General features: G+C 47.8%; 1 protein-coding gene across 3 annotated transcripts in view; it reads left to right on the top strand.

Annotated features, from left to right (window-relative positions):
* Positions 1 to 16,006, top strand: part of bcl6aa (BCL6A transcription repressor a) — a 20,894-nt gene extending 4,888 nt beyond the window's left edge. Inside the window, exons 1-11 of one of the 3 annotated variants that reach the window (XM_068042856.1) lie at positions 2,374 to 2,784; positions 2,881 to 3,037; positions 3,363 to 3,407; positions 3,904 to 4,069; positions 5,836 to 6,057; positions 7,906 to 8,910; positions 9,198 to 9,379; positions 11,630 to 11,797; positions 11,922 to 12,052; positions 13,707 to 13,844; positions 15,024 to 16,006. In XM_068042856.1, coding sequence (XP_067898957.1) covers positions 3,909 to 4,069; positions 5,836 to 6,057; positions 7,906 to 8,910; positions 9,198 to 9,379; positions 11,630 to 11,797; positions 11,922 to 12,052; positions 13,707 to 13,844; positions 15,024 to 15,164 — 2,148 coding nt within the window. In that variant the 5' untranslated portion in view covers positions 2,374 to 2,784; positions 2,881 to 3,037; positions 3,363 to 3,407; positions 3,904 to 3,908 and the 3' untranslated portion in view covers positions 15,165 to 16,006. Of the gene's footprint in view, positions 1 to 2,373; positions 2,785 to 2,880; positions 3,038 to 3,362; positions 3,408 to 3,903; positions 4,070 to 5,835; positions 6,058 to 7,905; positions 8,911 to 9,197; positions 9,380 to 11,629; positions 11,798 to 11,921; positions 12,053 to 13,706; positions 13,845 to 15,023 lie in introns of those variants that run through there. The other 2 variants (XM_068042857.1, XM_068042855.1) reach the window with 2 other exon arrangements.
* Positions 16,007 to 21,952: the final 5,946 nt, after the last annotated feature.

Here is a 21,952-nt window from a genome sequence, read left to right on the forward strand (position 1 = left end):
TCAAGTATTTATCCAACCACTTCTGAAAGTTAGTGATTCCACTGCCCGTTCACATCATTCTAAGTGCATTCCAGATCACTGTTCCTTGCATAAGTGTCCAATTTTACCCCCGTTCTCTTGCTGTAAAGTTGTCTTCTGATTATCACTGAAAAATAGAAGCAGGAGTAGGCCATTCGGCCCTTCGAGCATGCTCCACCATTCATTATAGTCATGGCTGATCATCCAAATCAGTAACCTGTTCCCGCTTTCACTTCAATAGAAACATCCTTGTGCTCACTGGAGACAGTTTCAAAACCCTTTGATTTTGAATCCATAGTAAATCTCACTTTAACCTCTGCTCTAAGGACAACAATCTCAACTTCTCCAATTGGTCTACTTATCTGAAATTCCTCATCCCTGGAACCATTCTTGTGAATCTTTCCTCGACTCTCTCTCCAATGCCTTCACCTCCCTAAAGTGTGGTACCTGCAACTGGACACAGTCCTCCTGGGTTTTCTCACCTCTGCTGCTCTAAATGGCAGAGAGTCTCTTTGTGAACTAACCCTGCGGGACCGAGCCTCCTCCCAGTGGACATGGCCCGGGGCGCCACCTGGCGCCATCCGCCGGTACTCCATGGCCCGGGGCGCCACCTGGCGCCATCCGCCGGTACTGCCGCGGTTGGGGCGCCACTTCGAGCCCGCCGCCGGTATTGAGACAGTCCTGGGCGGTGGTCCCGGGGCGGTGGAGGGCAGGGGTCCCGGGGCGGTGGAGGGCAGGGGTCGCGGGGCGGTGGAGGGCAGGGGTCCCGGGGTCTGGCACAGGCTGAGAATGTGCCCTGTGCTATTGGGCAAGTCTGCGATTCTGAGCCCCTCCGCACAGATGGATGATGTGTCTTGCGGATCCACCCATGTCCTGGGCTGCTTCATAAGCTCATTTAAAGATATTTGCACAGAGCCAGATTCCACAAACAGAAATGTGATGACAGTGATTTTTTTTAGTCCTGTAGCTTGAGGGATAAATGTTAATTCCAGGAGCCCTCCCACCCTCACCCATCTCCCAAGTCTCACCCCCTTCCCACCCCCCTCCCCCCTCGGTCTCACCCCCTTCCCCCCCCCCCCCCCCCCCCCCCCCCGGTCTCACCCCTTCCCACCCCCCCCCCCCCCTTCTCGGTCTCACCCCCTTCCACCCCCCCCCCCCCTCTCGGTCTCACCCCCTTCCCACCCCCCTCCCCCCTCGGTCTCACCCCCTTCCCACCCCCCCCCCCCCCCCCCCTCGGTCTCACCCCCTTCCCACCCCCCCCCCCCCCCTCTGTCTCACCCCCTTCTCCCCCCCCCCCCCTCCCTCGGTCTCACCCCCTTCCCCCCCCCCCCCCCCCCCCCCCCCGGTCTCACCCCCTTCCCACCCCCCCCCCCCCCTTCTCGGTCTCACCCCCTTCCCACCCCCCCCCCCCTCTCGGTCTCACCCCCTTCCCACCCCCCTCCCCCCTCGGTCTCACCCCCTTCCCACCCCCCCCCCCCCCCCCCCTCGGTCTCACCCCCTTCCCACCCCCCCCCCCCCCCTCTGTCTCACCCCCTTCTCCCCCCCCCCCCTCCCTCGGTCTCACCCCCTTCCCACCCCCCCTCCCTCGGTCTCACCCCCTTCCCACCCCCCCCACCCCCCCCCGGTCTCACCCCCTTCCCACCCCCCCCCCCCCCCCCCCCCCCCCTCGGTCTCACCCCCTTCCCACCCCCTCCCCCCCCCCCCCCTCGGTCTCACCCCCTTCCCACCCCCCCTCCCTCGGTCTCACCCCCTTCCCACCCCCCCCCCCCCCCCGGTCTCACCCCCTTCCCACCCCCCACCCCCCCCCCCCCCCTCGGTCTCACCCCCTTCCCACCCCCTCCCCCCCCCCCCCCCCCCTCCCTCGGTCTCACCCCCCCCCCCCCCCCCCCCCCCGGTCTCACCCCCTTCCCACCCCCACCCCCTTCCCACCCCCCCCCTCGGTCTCACCCCCTTCCCACCCCCCCCCCCCCCCCCCCCCCCCTCGGTCTCACCCCCTTCCCACCCCCCCCCCCCCCCCCCCCCCCTCGGTCTCACCCCCTTCCCACCCCCTTTTCCCCCCCCCCCTCGGTCTCACCCCCTTCCCACCCCCTTTTCCCCCCCCCCCTCGGTCTCACCCCCTTTCCCCCCCCCCCCCCCCCCCCCTCGGTCTCACCCCCTTTCCCCCCCCCACCCCCCTCGGTCTCACCCCCTTTCCCCCCCCACCCCCCCTCGGTCTCACCCCCTTCCCCCCCCCCCCCCCCCTCGGTCTCACCCCCTTCCCACCCCCCCCCCCCACCCCCCCTCGGTCTCACCCCCTTCCCACACCCCCCCCCCCCCCCCCCCTTCCCCAGGGTTTCGATATCCTGGTTCTTGATCTTGGTGTTTTTCAATTCATTCCTGCAGCCACTGTGGGTAGAAGGAGCTTTTTAACTCAAATCAACTTTAAGTTTAGCTCAATCTGATGTGGGAAATTTCCTTTCGAGTAGCAGAGCCTGTACAATCTGATAGTGATTTCGCTGAAGTCTGATGGCTTTTCAGAGAGAGAGAGAGATAACCACACAGTGGAAAGATGAAATCAGAGTCGCTCTCTGCATTCCAGAAAGTGTAGGTGTAAAACCTTCCTGTGCTGTAGCTTCAGAAGAGTTCATTTGGAAGGTTTTTTGTGGGTTTAATATCTGCAGTAAACCTTTGGAGGGCCTTGGGGAGGGGGATGTCTCTGGTCTGAAAGCGGGTCCATCAGGTGCTGCAGCACTCTGTCCAGCAGAGACCGAGCACTGGAGCGAAGGGGTAAGATACTCTCACAGCCCTGGGGTCAGGGTATGGCCAGGGTGAGTTCTATCCTTTAAGAGTGTGTGGCATAAAATTGTGTATTTTGTTTTCCAGAGTTGGGACTTTTGGGAGCTGTGCAATGTGACTGGCTCCTTAATATCAAATCTTCCATTACAGCAGGATAGGAACTGGTCAGTATGGGGTGTCCGGCAGCTGGTCCTACACTCGGACCTCCCCCATCACTCCATCAATGGAGCTGGAAGCCAGACAGGTACTGCAGGCCACACAACAGACTTTGTTCAGCATCCTCTGGCCACAGTGTTTGGTCTCAGACAGTGAGGAACGATGTTGGTTTGATGCTGGCCACGTCTGTCACTGTTCTGCTGTTGACTCACTGTTTGAACAACAGAGCATTTTAATCCATACACTCCATTTTAATTAAATATGTTTTGGCCTTTAAATGCAAGTCTCAACTCTGCAAAGCTTGTTGACTCTTTAAGGGCATCCCACAGCTGCAGAGGGCATCTCACTGGCTTTTAGTGATGTGACTGAAACCACAAGTGACTCATCTTTGCATTTTCCTTTTCTGTTTTCAGACTTGTCACTGAGCTGAACTCTTGTGCTTTGGGACGCTCATCTGGGTAAGTTAAAGGTCTATTGGGTCCTAGTTTGTTTTTAAGTTTGAGTTTCTGGAAAGTGTTAGAATCTTGAACATATTTGTAAATTTTGCTGCAGTTACTAATCTTAATTTGATTGGAGCCAGGAGTTAATTTCAAACCAGCTGCTAATTGTATCCCATGTACTTGACTTTGATCTGAATGTGAGGTGCAGTCTGAATAGATAAACGGATGCAGGTTAGATAATTGTGTGCAGTTTTTATTTGTATTTTTGGATAAAGTGCAAGAATTGAAATAATGCTAAATAGAATCTCTCGTTTCAACCTGTGGCTTGTGTCGATCTTAAAAAAAAAAAGGCTTCAACAATCTTCCAATGAAAGTTGGGTTCCTGGATCCAGTTGGGATAATGAGCTTCAGTAAAATGGGGATTAAATCGGGATGTACCAGTGGAATTCTGAGGTGGCTGTTTCTCTGGATTGTAATAGTGTGATGCGTGTAAATATCTGTGCTTGTGTTTCAGACGTGATGGCCTCTGCAGCAGACAGCTGCATCCAGTTCACCAGGCATGCGAGTGATGTGCTGTTTAATCTCAACCGTCTGCGATCCCGGGACATTCTGACTGATGTTACTATCTTAGTGGATTGCCAGCGTTTCCGAGCCCACAAGACTGTGCTCATGGCCTGCAGGTGGGAGCAGTGGAGACTCATTAAATCACACCCTTAAAACAAAAAAAAAACCTAAACAAGGTGAAGGAAAGGGCTTACTCTTGTACTGTGAGCACTCAATGTCCCTTGTCAGGCAGCTACTTTGTGTAGAGTTATTAATCAGCCATGGTTCAGTGGCTAACACTCTGGCCTCTGAGTCAGCAAGTTGTGGGTTCATTGCCCTATTCCAGAGCCTTGAGCTGGAAATCCAGCTGTTACCCATCTGGTGCAGTATTGTGGAGTGCTGCACTGTTGACGGTTTTGACTTTTGGATGAGACGTTAAAACGAGGTCCCATTTGCCACCTTGGGACTGTAAAGGTCCTCTGTGTAAGCACCGCTATTTTGAAGAAGAGTAGGAGAGTTCTCCCTTGCGTCCCAACCAATATTTATCCCTCAGTCAACACCTACAAGCAGATTATCTGTTCATTTATCTTGTTTGTGGGATCTTGCTGTGTGCAAATTGGCTGCTGTTTGCTACATTACAACAATGACTATATTTCCAAAAGTATTTCATTGGCTGAAAAATCTGTGGGACATCCTAAGGTGGCCAAAGGCACTAGAAATCAGAGGCTTTCTTGCACTGTTTCAGCAATGTGCCTGCACCTTCCCCATGGTACCATTTGTGTTGGATTCCCACACAGGCTGTTGCGTGAAGGTAGTTTCCAATCACCGCTTATTGAGGCTGGGAGTTCAGCAGCGAGTAACTCACCACCTGACTCCCCAAAACCTGTCCACCATCTATAAGGCACAAGTCAGGAGTGTGATGGAATAGTCTCCACTTGCCTGGATGGGTGCAGCTCCAACAACACACAAGAAGCTCGACACCATCCAGGGCAAAGCAGCCCGCTTGATTGGCACACCATCTACAAACATTCACTCCCTCCACCACCGACGCACAGTGGCAGCAGTGTGTACCATCTACAAGATGCACTACAGCAATGCACCAAGGCTCCTTAGACAGCACCTTCCAAACCCATGACCTCTACCAACTAGAAGGACAAGGGCAGCAGACGCATGGGAACACCACCACCTGCAAGTTCCCCTCCAAGCCACGCACCATCCTGACTTGGAACTATATCACCGTTCCTTCACTTGCTGGGGCAAAATCCTGGAAATCCCTCCCTAACGGCACTGTGGGTGTACCTACACCCCAAGGACTGCAGCGGTTCAAGAAGGCAGCTCACCACCACCTTCTCGAAGGCAATTAGGGATGGGCAATAAATGTTGGCCTTGCCAGCGACACCCACATCCCGTGAATGAATAAAAAAATTCCCAGCCAGCAGCAGGCTTGGTGCTCAATCTCACTTCTAGCTCTCCTCCAGCCTGAGCTCCAGATTCAGGTACCTTGGGTGAAAGTGTGCTGACAGACTGCCCATCTTATTGCAATCTTTCTTTCCTGCCTCCATCCTCTCTCTTCTCCCCACTGCGCCCCAATGCACTTACAGTCCTTCTCATATATGCTGGAATCTGCCAGCAGCCAGACCTGTAGATTCCTCGTCACTGTCATGACCTCTTCCTGAGGAGCATTCACAAGGCATGAAATTATCTACAAGTCTCCAATGTAGTTCCTTTCTGACTGGTCACATGACCAGTCTGGTTGAACAGTGCCCATTTCAGCACAAGTGACTTGTGTGCAACTTGGGAACCCCAACCAGGAGCACCATGCATGAGACCTGGATAGTCTAAATGCCCAGGAGAACCCCCTCTCTGCATTGTGCTGACAAAGTGCTGTTTGTTCGGTTTTCAGCGGCCTTTTCTACGCCATCTTCACTGATCAGATGAAGTTTAACTTGAATTTGATTAGTTTGGACCCAGACGTTGACCCAGAGGGATTTGGAATTTTGTTGGATTTTATGTACACTTCCCGCCTGCCCCTGAGAGACAGTAGCATCATGCTGGTGATGAACACAGCCCTTTACCTGCAGATGGACCATGTGGCAGACACATGCCGCAGATACCTACAGTCCAGGTGAGACAACTGACCGTTTACATTTGGTTTGTGTATAAATCTGTCCTAATCCTTTTCAATATGGAAACATTATACAGGTAAAGCAAGCAATTCTGAAGGCACATAGAATATTTTCTATTCGTTCATGGGATGTGGGTGTCACTGGCCAGGCCAGCATTTATTGCCCATCCCTAATTGTCCTTGAGAAGGTGGTGGTGAGTTGCCTTCTTGAACTGCTGCAGTCCTTGGGATGTAAGTACACCCACAGTGCTGTTAGGGAGTTCCAGGATTTTGACCATGGCAGTGAAGGAACGGTGATATAGCTCCAAGTCTTTATTGCAGGTGGGGTTGGTATTAAACAGTAAGGACATTTTGCTGCAATTATATAGGGCCTTGGTGAGTCCACATCTGGAACCTTCATAAAATCACAAACGAAGGAGGCCATTCGGCCCACCGTGCCTGTACTGGCTCTTTAAAAGAGCAGTTGTGCTTTGCCCCACACCCCTCCTTTTGTCCATGATCCTGTAAGTTTCTCATTCTCAAGATCCTGTCCGACTCCCTTTAAAAAATTATTTATGGAATCCGCTTCCACCACCCTTTCTGGATGGGCATTCCAGGTCCAGACGACTGAGTGAAAAAAGGTTTTCCTTGTGTCTCCACTTTTTTCCAAATGATTTTGAATCCATGACCTTTGGCAATTGACCCATTCACCAGACGGAATTTGGTTTTTATTCTTTCATGGGATATGGGTGGCAACATTTGTTGCCCACTCAATTGCCCTTGCTGGGCCATTTTTGGGGGGCAGTTAAGAGTCAGCCACATTGCTGTGCATCTGGAGTCACATGTAGACCAGACCAGGTAAGGACGGCAGATTTCCTTCCCTAAAGGATATTAATGAACCAGAAGGGTTTTTACAACAATCTATGATGGTCTCAATAATGGTGCCATGAAACTAACTTGCAATTCCAGATTTTTTTACATTAATTTAAATTCCACCAATTGCTATGGTGAAATTTGAACTCATGGTCCCCAGGGAACTAGCCTGGGCCTCTGGATTACTACCCCAGTGACATTACCACTATACCCCTGTCTCCCCTCTATTTACTTAACTTATCTTGAAAACCTCCATTGTGACTCTTTCTTATCCTTCTCTGTTCCAAATAGAACTTGGAACTGTGTACAGTTTTGGTCTGCTGACTTACAGAAGGATATGCTTGCTTTGGAGGGATGCAATGAAGGTTCATCAGATTAATTCCTGGGATGAGGGGGCTGTCCAGTGAGGAGAGATTGAATAGAATGGGCCTGTATTCTCAAGTTTAGAAAACTCAGAGTTGATCTCATTGAAACATCTAAAATTCTTAGAGGGCATTCCAAGCTGTTGCTCCCTGGTTGCAGAGTCTAGAATTAGGGTTCATGGTTTCGGGATAAAGGGATGGCCATTTAGGACTGAAATTAGAAATTTCTTCACTCAAAGGGTTGAGTCTTCACAAATCTCAACCCCAGAGGGCTCTGGATGTTCAGTCAAGGCTGAGATTGATAGATTTTTGGGCGCTAAGGGAATCGAGGGGTATGGGGATAGACTAGGAAAGTGGAGTTGATGTAGAAGGTCAGCAATGACTGACTTTCGTCAATGGTAGAGCAGGCTCGAGGGAGGGAGGTTGGGGGTGGAGGGAGGAGGATGATGGGAGGGAAGAGAGGAGGACTTGGGTTGGGGGGTGAATGGAGGGAAGAGACTGTTTGGGGAGAGAGATGGATGGATAGATGGATGGAGGGAGGGATGCGGGACTGACATCCGTCAGGTGGATCAATGTTGCATGTAATCTCCCTTTTGCTGAAAATTGTTACTAACCTTGATTTCTTTGCCAACAGTGAAGATATCTGTTCTACAATCAGCCCACCCCGGGAGGAGTTTCTCTCCAGTAATGCAATGTTACCTCCAGAAGTACTAAGCTTTCAAAAATCAGAAGTGACGGAAAACATGCTGCGAGATGCATCAGTCCCTGACAGGCGAACTTTAACCACGAGTGTTTACAACGTAATGTCTCACTCGCCACACCCTTACCCTTTGTATAGCCACTTCCCTGTTCACAGTTATTCTGGAAATCCTTACATGGTTAATGAGTTCCGAGACGCCCATGTCCCTTTGTCTGACGTCCCAAAGCTGAGGAGGTACCAGGGTAACTGTGTGCAGCAGAATAGTGACACAGGTTTCACCAAGTGTAGCAGCCGGTCTGTCACTGACATCTCTTCCAATGTTTGTCACGCAACTGTTTTCTGTCCCAGAGAGGTTTGCAGGGAAGGTGATGTTAAAATGGATTTGCACTACAATCAAACTCATAGCTCCAAAATGTTCATGCAGCCTGCTGCAAGTAACTTGGCAAATTACTCTTCCTCACCACCGCATATTAACAGGAAGGCTGAAGAAAACGTAGGTTTGAAAGACAGCAGGCGAGGACACATGGAATCCAGTAACCTGCCTGTTAATCATAAAGGCCCCTTGATTGGACCTCGGAGCCCTCTGAAATCTGACTGTCAACCCAACTCACCAACTGAATCCAGCAGCAGCAGGAATGCCTTCAGGACCCAGTGTTCAGAATCTCCCACAGCCAAGAGCCCAATTGACCCCAAAGCCTGCAACTGGAAAAAGTACAAATTCATTATCCTGAACTCATTGAACCAGAGTTCAAAAACTGAAAATGACAACCAACTAGACCCTGAGAATGGCTCAGCTCCGACCTTTACTGGTTCTCCTCCACCTTTCCGCCAGTCTGCTGATGCCGAGGCTTTGGGAACCCAAACACCAGCGAAAATGGATGTTGATGGGGATGAGCTACACATCCCCCAGGCGAGCAAACTCAACAGTCTTGTCAACAGGTACATGCAACTTTACAATCATAAAATCTTAGAGCAAAGGGAGCCATTGTGTCAGTGCTGGCTCTTGGAAAGAGCTGTCCAATTAGCCCCTAGACAAACACAATACATTTCTTAAAAATAAGCTTGTATTGTGCAGCATCTTATTCAATGTTTCTCTTCCCTGCCCCTTCCTTGCTGCATCCTGGAGACTAACATTTGTTAAAAGCAAATCTTCTCAGGACAGCTTCATATGCACAGTCTTACCAACTGGTTTCCACAGGGTCTCACTCTGATCTTTTCTGACTAAGGTCACCAGAGGAGTCTTCACTGGATAACGGGCAACCATCGCCTTTGGACACCTACCCACGCAAGTGTTGTTCATGTGACTCACCGGCTCACCAACACCCTGAGCTATGCCATCACACTCCTGTGTCTCACCTGGGAGAAGAACTGACCGAGACACAGTCCGAACTCTCTGACTGCAGCTCAGGTGAGACCCTAAGATTTTATAGCTGGGCAGCATTTATCTTTCAGAAATGCCTGGGATTATTTGTGTACTGATTGAATGTGTGGGCAAATCTGGAGCCAATTTCATGGGGGGCGGGGGGGGGGGTGGTGGGGTTTAAACTAGAATGGCAGGGGGATGGGAATCTGAGCAAGGAGACGGAAACAAGGATAGAAATGAAAGACTGAAAGGTAAGAAGCAAAAGTGGAAGGCAGAGAAAACAAGGGCGAGAAACAAATGGGGCCACAGTGCAAAATAAAGCTAAGATGACGAACCATCTTAAAAAGACAAGTCTAAAGGCATTGTGTCTTAATGCACGGAGCATTCACAATAAGATAGATGAATTAACAACGCAAATAGATATAAACAGTTATATATTTGCGATTACGGAGACATGGCTGCAGGGTGAGCAAGGATGGGAACTGAACATCCAGGGGTATTCAATATTTAGGAAGGACAGACAAAAAGAGAAAGGAGGAGGGGTAGCGTTGTTAGTAAAGGAGAAAATCAATACAATAGTGAGGAAGGAGTAAGTTATACAAGGCCTTGGTGAGACCACATCTGGAGTATTGTGTACAGTTTTGGTCTCCTTATCTGAGGAAGGATGTTCTTGCCATGCAGGGAGTGTAAAGAAGATTTACTAGGCTGATTCCTGGGATGGTAGATTGACATATGAGGAGAGATTGGGTCGACTAGGCCTATATTCACCAGAGTTTAGAAGAACGAGAGGGGATCTCATAGAAACCTATAAAATTCTAACAGGGCTAGACAGGCTAGACGCAGGGAGGATGTTCCTGATGACTGGGGAGTCCAGAACCAGGAGTCACAGTCTCAGGATACGGGGAATGCCATTTAGAACCGAGATGAGAAATTTCTTCCCTCGGAGGATGGTGAACCTGTGGAATTCTCTACCGCAGAAGGCAGTGGAGGCCAAATCATTAAATATATTCAAGAAGGAGATAGATATATTAATGCCAGAGGGATCAAGAGATATGGGGAGAAAGTGGGAACAGCATACTGAATTAGACAATCAGCCATGATCTTTTTTGAATGGCGGAGCAGGCCCGAAGGGCCGAATGGCCTACTCCTGCTCCTATTTTCTGTTTCTATCTTTCTGGGTAAGAGATGAGAAATGGGAAAATGAGTGTCAGCGGTGAAAAGGTTATAGTGCTGGACCAGTGCCTGAGGTTGAGTTCGAATCCCACCAGGGCAAGTTGTGAATTCAATAAGTTTGAGTTGCCACCAGGAACAATGAGCATGAACTGTGCTGTAAAAGCCACTGAAAACCTTCAGGGAAGGATCCTGGTGTCCTTATTGCATTCTACATGTGACTCCAGTCTCATTGATTGTCCAATGGGAATGAATATTCAGAGATAAATGGGAATTTAAAATATGGGAAGGGAGAAGAAGCTTCTGTAATGTGCATTACATTTTATCTGTTAAAACCATTACAGTTCAAGAAATTGGGGGGATTGGGAAAGCATTTAACAATTTATTACCTTCAGTGTAAAAGCTTGCTTTAAAATTCCATTGCTTCTCGTGTTGCCTGATGCTGGGTGAGAATTAGTGTGGGCTTTGGCGGGGTCAGCGTGGGGAGAAAGTCAAAGCCTTACTGAGAAGAAATTGCACTCGATTAGTCTAGAGTTGCTCTTCTGTTAAAATTATTCGTGCTTTCAGAACATTGCACAGTTTTAACAGGTTGTTTTTCCTGTAACTGATTTTTATCTACAATCAGTAGATTTCTCATTATTAGTTTGTAAAAATGCCCCCATTTATTGCCATGCTTGGAGGGAAGATTTGGTCTGTTCATATTTGGTGTGTCTGGGTATCTTTCACATGCTGTATGATTCTGAGGCAAATCAACCAGGAGATCCCTCGCCGCTTGATCCCTGATCTGTGCTGAGTTTGTGTTCATGGCTGGCGTGTTGGGGGTCTCATGATCTCTCGACTCGAGATGGGGGAGGGTTGAGGGGAGTGTTCCACAGGGACACCCCTCCTGATCACTCTTGGTTTTGTGTCTGTTCCGGGGCAGTGCCCTCCCAGCCCCCTTGCATCAGCTCTCTGCTTGCACTCCTGACCTCGGCTTGTACTGGGAATTGATACCCAGTGGGTGCTGGTGAGGAGAGGGTGGCTGAGGATGGGGGTGGGGCAGAGCCTGGTATCTCCATGTGTAACGTTTGCTTGGATAGTTTCACCCATCCTTGGACTAACCCTGAAGTGTTTGTGCTTGCTCAGAGAGTGGATCTTTCTTCTGTAATGAGTGTGACTGTAAATTCTCTGATGATGCTGCCCTCAAGAGGCACATGGTCCAATCACACAGCGACAAGCCCTACAAATGTGATCGATGTCAAGCTGCATTCCGCTACAAGGGAAACCTGGCAAGTCACAAAACAGTGCACACAGGTAGGGACCCTGACCCTGGGTAATTTGGGGGGGGGGGGGGGTTGTGGCTGCAGACGGGCGAGGGGTTTGCTCGGTCAGTGTTGTGGGTTTCACCACCTCTAACTTGCTGCTCTGTTCCATGCAGGGGAGAAGCCGTATCGGTGTAATATCTGCGGAGCTCAATTCAACCGTCCAGCAAACCTGAAGACACACACGCGCATCCATTCTGGAGAGAAACCGTACAAATGTGAGACCTGTGGAGCACGATTTGTCCAGGTTTGTATGTACCTTCCTTCAAAGAAACTATCCAATTAATCCCACGCCCCCTGCCCTTTCAGCATATCCTTGCAAAATTTCCCCCTTCAAGTATTTATCCAATTCTCTTTTGAAAGTTTCTATTGAATCTGATTCCACTGCCCTTTCAGGCAGCACGTTCCAGATCACAACTCTGTTTATAATATATTTTTTTAAATTCTCATCTTTTCCCCCCCCCCCAATCTCTGGTTCTTTTGTCAATTATCTTAAGTCTGTGTCCCTCTGGTTACCATCCCTCCTGTCACTGGAAACTGTTCCTGCTTATTTACTCTATTGAACCCCTCATGATTTTGAACACCTCTATTAAATTTCCCCTTTACCTTCTCTGCTCCAATGAGAACAATCCCAGCTTCTGCAGTCTCTCCATATAACTGAAGTCCCAGATCCTGGTACCATTCTAGTAAATCTCTCTCCAGGGCCTTGACATCATTCATAAAGTATGGTGTCCAGAATTGAACACAATATTCCAGCTGAGGTCAAACCAGTGTTTTATGAAGGTTTTGCTTTATAATTTGTCTTTATTAATGAAGGATCAGTAATAATACAATGTCAAGTTCAGATCTTGTAAATAAACTGAAATTCCTACCCTGCTTTTGGGTGGAACAGAATCTGGAGTGCTGTAACTAGTCTTTGTGGAAGTCTTATAGAATTATACACCACAGCAGGAGGCTGTTCAGCTCATTGTGCCTCTTTTTAAAATAGCTGTTCAATTAATCCCACTCCCCATGGTCCTGTAAATTCTTTCCCTTTAGAGTATTTCACATGGGACTGTTCCTGAGCAGATGATTGGACCAGTTAGTCTTCTACAGGGCAGCTGACCTTTAGGTTGGCAAAATGGGAGAATGTATTTTTCTGCCACGCCAAAAAGATTAAAACTCTAAAATAAAAAAAGCTACGTTTCTGCGATTACACTTGATCTGTCCAAGCCCATGATATGATCAGTATTTCCAGGTAGATCTCTCCCTCTGCAACAGAAACCAACTCCAATGTTAAACTGGTAAGTTCCATTTTCTGCAGCAGTTCCATTTCTTACATGATGACACTCAACTTTCCAAATGTCTGGAGTCAGATAACTGCTGCCGGCTGGGCCTTTGCAAGGTTTGCTGTTGTGTGGAGTTGTCTGGAGGTTATTGGTTTAAAAAAAAAAGCCTGAGTTTCAGAGTGATAATTCAGCTGTGCTCCTCCACAATACCTACTGAAATATGTTTCATATTTATTGTTCTGAAAAAGCTGAGATAAGCTGAAGTGTTGGTGGGGTCACAGGCTGATAGAAAGGATGGGAACCTGCTCCATCCAGTAGCTAAGTTTGGTATTATAGGAAGGATGGAGAGGGTGCAGAGGAGATTTGCTAAAGTGGTCCCAGGGATGAGGGACTTCAGCTATTGGAGACTGGAGAAGCTGGAGCAGGGAAGGTTAAGGAGAGATTTTAATAGGTTTTCAAAAGTGTAGGGTTTTGATACAGTAAATAAAGAAACAGTTTTCAGTGGCAGGAGGGTTGGTAACCAGACAACATTTAAGGCAGTCTGTGGTTCCTGGACCTGCACCTGTTGTGAAAGATTATTTGTAAGGAGGCCCATCCTCTGTCCCTGCTCACTCTAACCTATTGTCTCCAAAGGTAGCTCACCTCCGAGCTCACGTGCTGATCCACACTGGAGAGAAACCCTATCCATGTGAGATCTGTGGGACTCGCTTCCGACATCTGCAGACGCTCAAGAGTCACCTCCGGATCCACACAGGAGAGAAGCCTTACCATGTGAGTAAACAGTGGGGGGCTGGCAGGGCAAGCAAAGTGGGATGAGGGGTGCCAGGCAGGGCAAGGGCTGATGGCAGTGTGGGTCACTGGTCCTGGATGGCAATCCAGAAGTAGAGTTCAAATCCCACCAGGGCCAGTGATCAAACCCAAGTCAATGAATCTGTGGATTGGCATCAGATAAAGAAAGTGAAGTGGCCAAAAATACTGATTGTTCACTCACTAAAGGAAGTCTCTCCACCCGCTCCTGATCTCAGTAAGCACCTCGGCTGTACGATTTGTGGTGTTTTAAGGCAATGAGGGATGGGCAATGAATCCAACCTTGCCAGTGATGCCCACATTCCAAAAGTAACTGCCCATTGCTTGTATTCATGAGAAGAGACACCTTCTTGCTGGGATTCCAATGGTCCTGATCCTCCCCTTCCCAGACACTGTTGGGACAGTGGGGGTGGTGTGCAGGGAAGGGAAGCAGCCCTCTCCCTGATGAAGCGGTAAGGGAGTTTCATACGTACATCAGCCTGGAATGAAGGGCAGGGGTTGTAGCAGAGATCATCTCTGAGCTGGCTCAGATTTAATGTGTGCAGGGACTGCAAGATGGCATTTGATCTTGAATCTCTCGCCCCAGGGCTACATTTACTTGTGACCAACCCAACTTCACAGTTACTTAGTTTTGAGGTGGGTGAAAACTCAGTCCCAGAAACTCAACATTCCTTGAGCTACACTGAGGTTTAATGGTGAGCAGTGGAGAGGATGAAAACTGCCAAGTCGAATTGTAGTCTGTTGTAATGTAGAAAGCACAGTAGTCAATTTGTGCTCAGTAAATGACCAGTTTTGCTGATGGTGGTGGATGGGTATATATTGACCCAGGACACTGAGGAGAACCAAATAGTGTCATGGGCTCTTCTCTATCCTGCTGGGAGGAAAGACCAGGGCCTGGTTTAATCTGAAAGTGCGATGGTGCAGTGTGCCCTCAGTACAACCCCTGCAAGTGGCGGTCTGGATTATGGGTTCAGGTCTTTGGGCTGAGACTCGATCCCATTATCACGTGGAGAGAGTGATCGCCACTGAACCATGGCTTACACCTAGTGTTCCAGCTTAGTATTTGTGTATAAATTTCTAAAATCTTTCTGCCGCCAATTATTTCTTTCTCTCTTTCTTTTTTCTCTCTCTCTCTCTCTCTAGTGTGAGAAATGTAACCTGCACTTTCGCCACAAGAGCCAGTTGCGACTCCACCTGCGACAGAAACACGGAGCAATCACCAACACCAAGGCCCAATACCGGGTACCAGCAGAACCGCAGTCAGACCTCTGCCGTGCCCGCTGACCACTGGCTTTCTCACGCTTGGGGAAAATGAACTTTTTTGAGGTGGTGGAATTTCTTTGAATTGTTGAGGGTTTTCATTCAGAGTCTCCAAGTGGCAAATTTTACATCAAGTATCATCAGATATAACTCTAACGGGTTTCTTAAACTTGTGAAAAGAAGTGCTTGCAATTTTTCCTGTTGATAGACATTCGGAGTGTTTAAGCTTTTAAAAGATGTCTCTCTGCCTATAATATAAAGGAATGTATGAATATATATATTTTTCCTGTGCAAAGCACAGAACAGAGTTGTACTATTATATAAGAATGGGAAGGGTCAATGATATTTTTAACCAAAGTTCTAGCTATGGCAGTTATTGAATGATGCTTCAGACAGATTGTCTGCAGGCAGAGCTCAGTCTGAACATCTCTATTGCTTAAAGCACTTAAGATATTTTGTCTATTGTGAAAATTATATATATATGCTTTTTGAAGTATTCTTAACAGCTGTTTTTGAAAAGTAAGGTTTACATTTTTGTCCAAATGCTGTATTCATTTCTCGTTTGTTTCTGTCTTGTTGACCAGAGCAGTTCCCATTGGTGCCTTCTACGTGTTAAAGCTGGCTGTCCCAAAGGTTCTGACTCTCCCTGTTCTCCCTTGCCCCCTTTTCCCCATCCCCTCCTCCTGCTTGTGACCCTGGACCGACCCCCCCCCCCCCCCCCCCCCAAACTCTGCTCTGGATCACTGACAAGAGCTTCATTGTGAGATTCCAACACTGTGTTGGTTTAAAAACTGGGCAATGATTTGAGAATTATCATATACTGTAAAATATAGCTGTAAGGATGTAATAAAAAATATATCGCACTGTCCCAGCTTCATCTGCCTCTCTTCAGTGCTAATGCAGGTCCTCCCTGGTGTCAGGAAAAGTGAACGTGAAGCCATTGGATTGCTGTCAAAACTCATCTAGTTCCTTTAGGGAAGGAAAGCTGCTGTCCTTACCAAGTCTGGGCCTGTAGGAAGCTCCAGTCCCAGACACTGAGTGGGGCTTGGGTCCTGTCACTCCACAGTTCAGTATACCCAAGAATAATCTTCCAAGAAAATGTTGATTGGATTGTTAACTGCTCCCAAAGGAGGTGCTGCCTCAGGATTGGACAGATACAGTCCATTCACCAGGAAAAGATCAAATGCTGCATTCACAGGTCAGGAATCTGATTTCACAATGTTCAATATGTGTCACAAATATTTAGTTTCAAATGGTTTGCAAGCATGTCTCTTCAAAACAGCAATTTGTATTTATATAGGAACAATTTGTATTTTTATGGTGTCTTTAACATAATAAAATGCCCCAAGATGCTTCACATGAGTATTTTGGGGAAAAAAAACTGACACGAAGATGCAGAAGGATATTGGAACAGGTTCTCTCCAGCTTGGCAAAGGGCTAGGTTTTAAGGAGTTGGTCAAAGGAGGAGAGGGAGATAGAGAAATAGTGATGCAGAGGGAATGCTAGAGTTTGGGGCCCTGGCCAGCTGAAGGCACAGTCACCAATGATGGAGTGATTAAAATTGAGGATGCTTGCAGGCCTAAATTAGAGAGGCCCCGAGCTGTAGGAGGGGTGGAGGGAGGTAGAGGTATAACTCATCAGAGGTCTGCTGATCAGATCAGTGCATACAGTGCCACTGGTGAGAGGTGTTGGACAGCTGAACTGGGTTGTGGTCTTCTCTGCTTCCTTGGGAATTCTCTTGGAAGTTCTCTCCTTCAGGCTTTTTACAGAGATGCAACAGGCTGGGCTGACGTGGGGTTCTGCCTTTCAGTTTTATTTTTTAAAAACTCCAACCCCTTTTAAACAGTTCATTCAAAAATGAAACTGGAAACAGAGTCTGTCATTAGACCTGTCACTTCTTTGCACACATCTTCCCAAGTTACCATGGTTTCTGTTCTATTTTTAACTTGCCATCTTTGACAACATTTACTGGTTGTCACAAGTCCTTTCAGTGTCCTCTTGATGACCCTCATGTCCAACATTTGTTCTGTTTGACTTGAGTCCTCAATAAATATTTTTATCAAAACAGAAGCACTGTTGTAACTCTAGCTAAGTGTTGATCCTGTTGATAAGTAACAGGCCCAGACTGGGGAAGGATAGCACACTTCCTCACTGATCCCAGCTTTTTATTTCCAGTTTTGTTTAAACTGAATTCAAATTTTTAAACTGCCATGATGAGGTTTGAACTCCTTTTCTCTGGATTATTAGTCCAATAATGTAGCCACTAAACTCCCCAGTCCATTGTTTAGAGTTGTGTAGTTTTAATTTAGAAATATTTTGGATTGGAGCATTGTGGGTCAATAGTGATAGGTTTATAAACAGCTCTGCATTCTGCTTCCAGTAAATAGCAGTGAATATAGAACATGCACAGTGAGTGCAGGCAGTCACATTACTGCCAGTTACAGACTTGGAATTAGGGTAGCTTCTACCTCAGTGCAATGCATTGATTGAATTGCCCTGCTGTGCACTACATTTAAAAACGGTACTCTGTGGTGTTAGGATTCACACAGGCTTCCAGTACAGAGGAACGGTGAGCTGAACTAATTTAACTAACAAAGGAATTTGCAGAATTAGAAACATTTCATGACATTACTTGTAATTAAAGCTGTTTTGGTCTCTTACTTTGTACCTGACAATCAATCTTGCTGTATTTAGGGGATTCCATAAGGTTGTGTTCCCAAGACAAACATCTCAATACATGTGAGCATAGAGGCAGTTTATCCTGAGGTTGCATCTTAACTAGCACAGAAAAATATCCAAAAGCACTCCAGAGCCACGACCAGAAAGTAAAGGAAACTGAATTAGAAGTGGAGAGTTAAACAAAAGAACAAAGAACAAAGATAATTACAGCACAGGAACAGGCCCTTCGGCCCTCCAAGCCTGCGCCGATCCAGATCCTCTCTCTAAACATGTCGCCTATTTTCTAAGGTTCTGTATCTCTTTTCTTCCTGCCCATTCATGTATCTGTCTAGATACATCTTAAAACACTCCATCGTGCCCGCATCTACCACCTCTGCTGGCAGTGCGTTCCAGGTGCCCACCACCCTCTGCGTAAAGAACTTTCCACGCATATCCCCCCTAAACTTTTCCCCTTTCACTTTGAACTCGTGTCCTCTAGTAATTGAATCCCCCACTCTGGGGGAAAAAGCCTCTTGCTATCCACCCTGTCTATACCTCTCATGATTTTGTACACCTCAATCAGGTCCCCCCTCAACCTCTGTCTTTCTAATGAAAATAATCCTAATCTACTCAACCTCTCTTCATAGCTAGCGCCCTCCATACCAGGCAACATCCTGGTGAACCTCCTCTGCACCCTCTCCAAAGCATCCACATCCTTTTGATAATGTGGCGACCAGAACTGTACGCAGTATTCCAAATGTGGCCGAACCAAAGTCCTATACAACTGTAACATGACCTGCCAACTCTTGTACTCAATGCCCCGTCCGATGAAGGAAAGCATGCCGTATGCCTTCTTGACCACTCTATTTACCTGCGTTGCCACCTTCAGGGAACAGTGGACCTGAACACCCAAATCTCTCTGGACATCAATTTTCCCCAGGACTTTTCCATTTACTGTATAGTTCACTCTTGAATTGGATCTTCCAAAATGCATCACCTCGCATTTGCCCTGATTGAACTCCATCTGCCATTTCTCTGCCCAACTCTCCAATCTATCTATATTCTGCTGCATTCTCTGACAGTCCCCTTCACTATCTGCTACTCCACCAATCTTAGTGTCGTCTGCAAACTTGCTAATCAGTCCACCTATACTTTCCTCCAAATCATTAATGTATATCACAAACAACCGTGGTCCCAGCACTGATCCCTGTGGAACACCACTGGTCACACGTCTCCATTTTGAGAAACTCCCTTCTACTGCTACTGTCTGTCTCCTGTTGCCCAGCCAGTTCTTTATCCATCTAGCTAGTACACCTTGGACCCCAAGCGCCTTCACTTTCTCCATCAGCCTGCCATGGGGAACCTTATCAAACGCCTTACTGAAGTCCATGTATATGACATCGACAGCCCTTCCCACATCAATCAACTTTGTCACTTCCTCAAAGAATTCTATTAAGTTGGTAAGACATGACCTTCCCTGCACAAAACCATGTTGCCTATCACTGAGCCCATTTTCTTCCAAATGGGAATAGACCCTATCCCTCAGTATCTTCTCCAGCAGCTTCCCTACCACTGACGTCAGGCTCACCGGTCTATAATTACCTGGATTATCCCTGCTACCCTTCTTAAACAAGGGGACAACATTAGCAATTCTCCAGTCCTCCGGGACCTCACCCGTGTTTAAGGATGCTGCAAAGATATCTGTTAAGGCCCCAGCTATTTCCTCTCTCGCTTCCCTCAGTAACCTGGGATAGATCCCATCCGGACCTGGGGACTTGTCCACCTTAATGCCCTTTAGAATACCCAACACTTCCTCCCTCCTTATGCCGACTTGACCTAGAGTAATCAAACATCTGTTCCTAACCTCAACATCAGTCATGTCCCTCTCCTCGGTGAATACCGATGCAAAGTACTCGTTTAGAATCTCACCCATTTTCTCTGAGTCCAAGCATAACATTCCTCCTTTGTCCTTTAGTGGGCCAATCCTTTCTCTAGTTACCCTCTTTCTCCTTATATATGAATAAAAGGCTTTGGGATTTTCCTTAACCCTGTTTGCTAAAGATATTTCATGACCCCTTTTAGCCCTCTTAATTCCTCGTTTCAGATTGGTCCTACATTCCCGATATTCTTTCAAAGCTTCGTCTTTCATCAGCCGCCTAGACCTTATGTATGCTTCCTTTTTCCTCTTAGCTAGTCTCACAATTTCACCTGTCATCCATGGTTCCCTAATCTTGCCATTTCTATCCCTCATTTTCACAGGAACATGTCTCTCCTGCACGCTAATCAACCTCTCTTTAAAAGCCTCCCACATATCACATGTGGATTTACCTTCAAACAGCTGCTCCCAATCTACATTTCCCAGCTCCTGCCGAATTTTGGTATAGTTGGCCTTCCCCCAATTTAGCACTCTTCCTTTAGGACCACTCTCGTCATTGTCCATGAGTATTTTAAAGCTTACGGAATTGTGATCACTATTCCCAAAGTAGTCCCCTACTGAAACTTCAACAACCTGGCCGGGCTCATTCCCCAACACCAGGTCCAGTATGGCCCCTTCCCGAGTTGGACTATTTACATACTGCTCTAGAAAACCCTCCTGGATGCTCCTTACAAATTCTGCTCCATCCAGACTTCTGACACTAAGTGAATCTCAGTCAATGTTGGGAAAATTAAAATCTCCTATCACCACCACCCTGTTGCTCCTACATCTTTCCATAATCTGTTTACATATTTGTACCTCTATCTCACGCTCGCTGTTGGGAGGCCTGTAGTACAGCCCCAACATTGTTACCGCACCCTTCCTATTTCTGAGTTCTGTCCATATTGCCTCACTTTTCGAGTCCTCCATAGTGCCCTCCTTCAGCACAGCTGTGATATCCTCTTTGACCAGTAATGCAACTCCTCCACCCCTTTTACCTCCCTCTCTATCCCGCCTGAAGCATCGATATCCTGGGATATTTAGTTGCCAATCATGCCCTTCCCTCAACCAAGTCTCAGTAATAGCAATAACATCATACTCCCAGGTACTAATCCAAGCCCTAAGTTCATCTGCCTTACCTACTACACTTCTTGCATTAAAACAAATGCACCTCACCACCAGTCCCTTTATATTCATCATCTGCTCCCTGCCTGCTCTTCCCCTTAGTCACACTGACTTCATTATCTAGTTCCTTACAGGCTTTTGTTACTACCTCCTTACTGTCAACTGACCTCAATTGGTTCCCATCCCCCTGCCACATTCGTTTAAACCCTCCCCAACAGCGTTAGCAAAAGCACCTCCAAGGACATTGGTTCCAGTCCGGCCCAGGTGTAGACCGTCCAATTTGTAATAGTCCCACCTCCCCCAGAACCGGTCCCAATGTCCCAAAAATCTGAACCCCTCCTTCCTGCACCATCTCTCAAGCCACGCATTCATCCTGACTATTCTTTCATTTTTACTCTGACTATCACGTGGCACTGGTAGTAATCCTGAGATTACTACCTCTGAGGTCCTACTTTTTAACTTGGCTCCTAACTCCCTAAACTCTGCTTGTAGGACCTCATCCCATTTTTTACCTATATCATTGGTGCCTATGTGCACAATGACAACTGGCTGTTCACCCTCCCCCTTTAGAATGTTCTGCAGCCGATCTGAGACATCCCTGACCCGTGCACCTGGGAGGCAACATACCATGCGGGAGCCTCGTTTTCGACCACAGAACCGCCTATCTACTCCCCTTCCAATTGAATCCCCTACGACTATAGCCCTTCCACTCTTTTTCCTGCCCTTCTGAACAGCAGAGCCAGCCACGGTGCCATGGACCTGGCTACTGCTGCCTTCCCCTGGTGAGCCATCTCCCTCAACAGTATCCAAAACAGTATACTTGTTTTGGAGGGAGATGACCGAAGGGGACTCCTGCGCTGCCTTTTGGTCACCCATTCCCTTTCTCCCTCAGCAATCCTAATCTGCGGTGTGACCAATTCACTAAACGTGCTATCCACGACCTACTCAGCATCGCGCATGCTCCAGAGTGAGTCCATCCGCAGATCGAGAGTTGAGATGGGGTGAACAAAATCTGGGTCAGAGGTAGATTCAAGGAAGGTTTTATCAGGGGGCGGCGCAGTGGTTAGCACTGCAGCCTCACAGCTCCAGAGACCCAGGTTCAATTCTAGGTACT

Source organism: Heterodontus francisci, chromosome 11, assembly GCF_036365525.1.
Source record: "Heterodontus francisci isolate sHetFra1 chromosome 11, sHetFra1.hap1, whole genome shotgun sequence".
NCBI classification, from domain to species: domain Eukaryota; kingdom Metazoa; phylum Chordata; class Chondrichthyes; order Heterodontiformes; family Heterodontidae; genus Heterodontus; species Heterodontus francisci.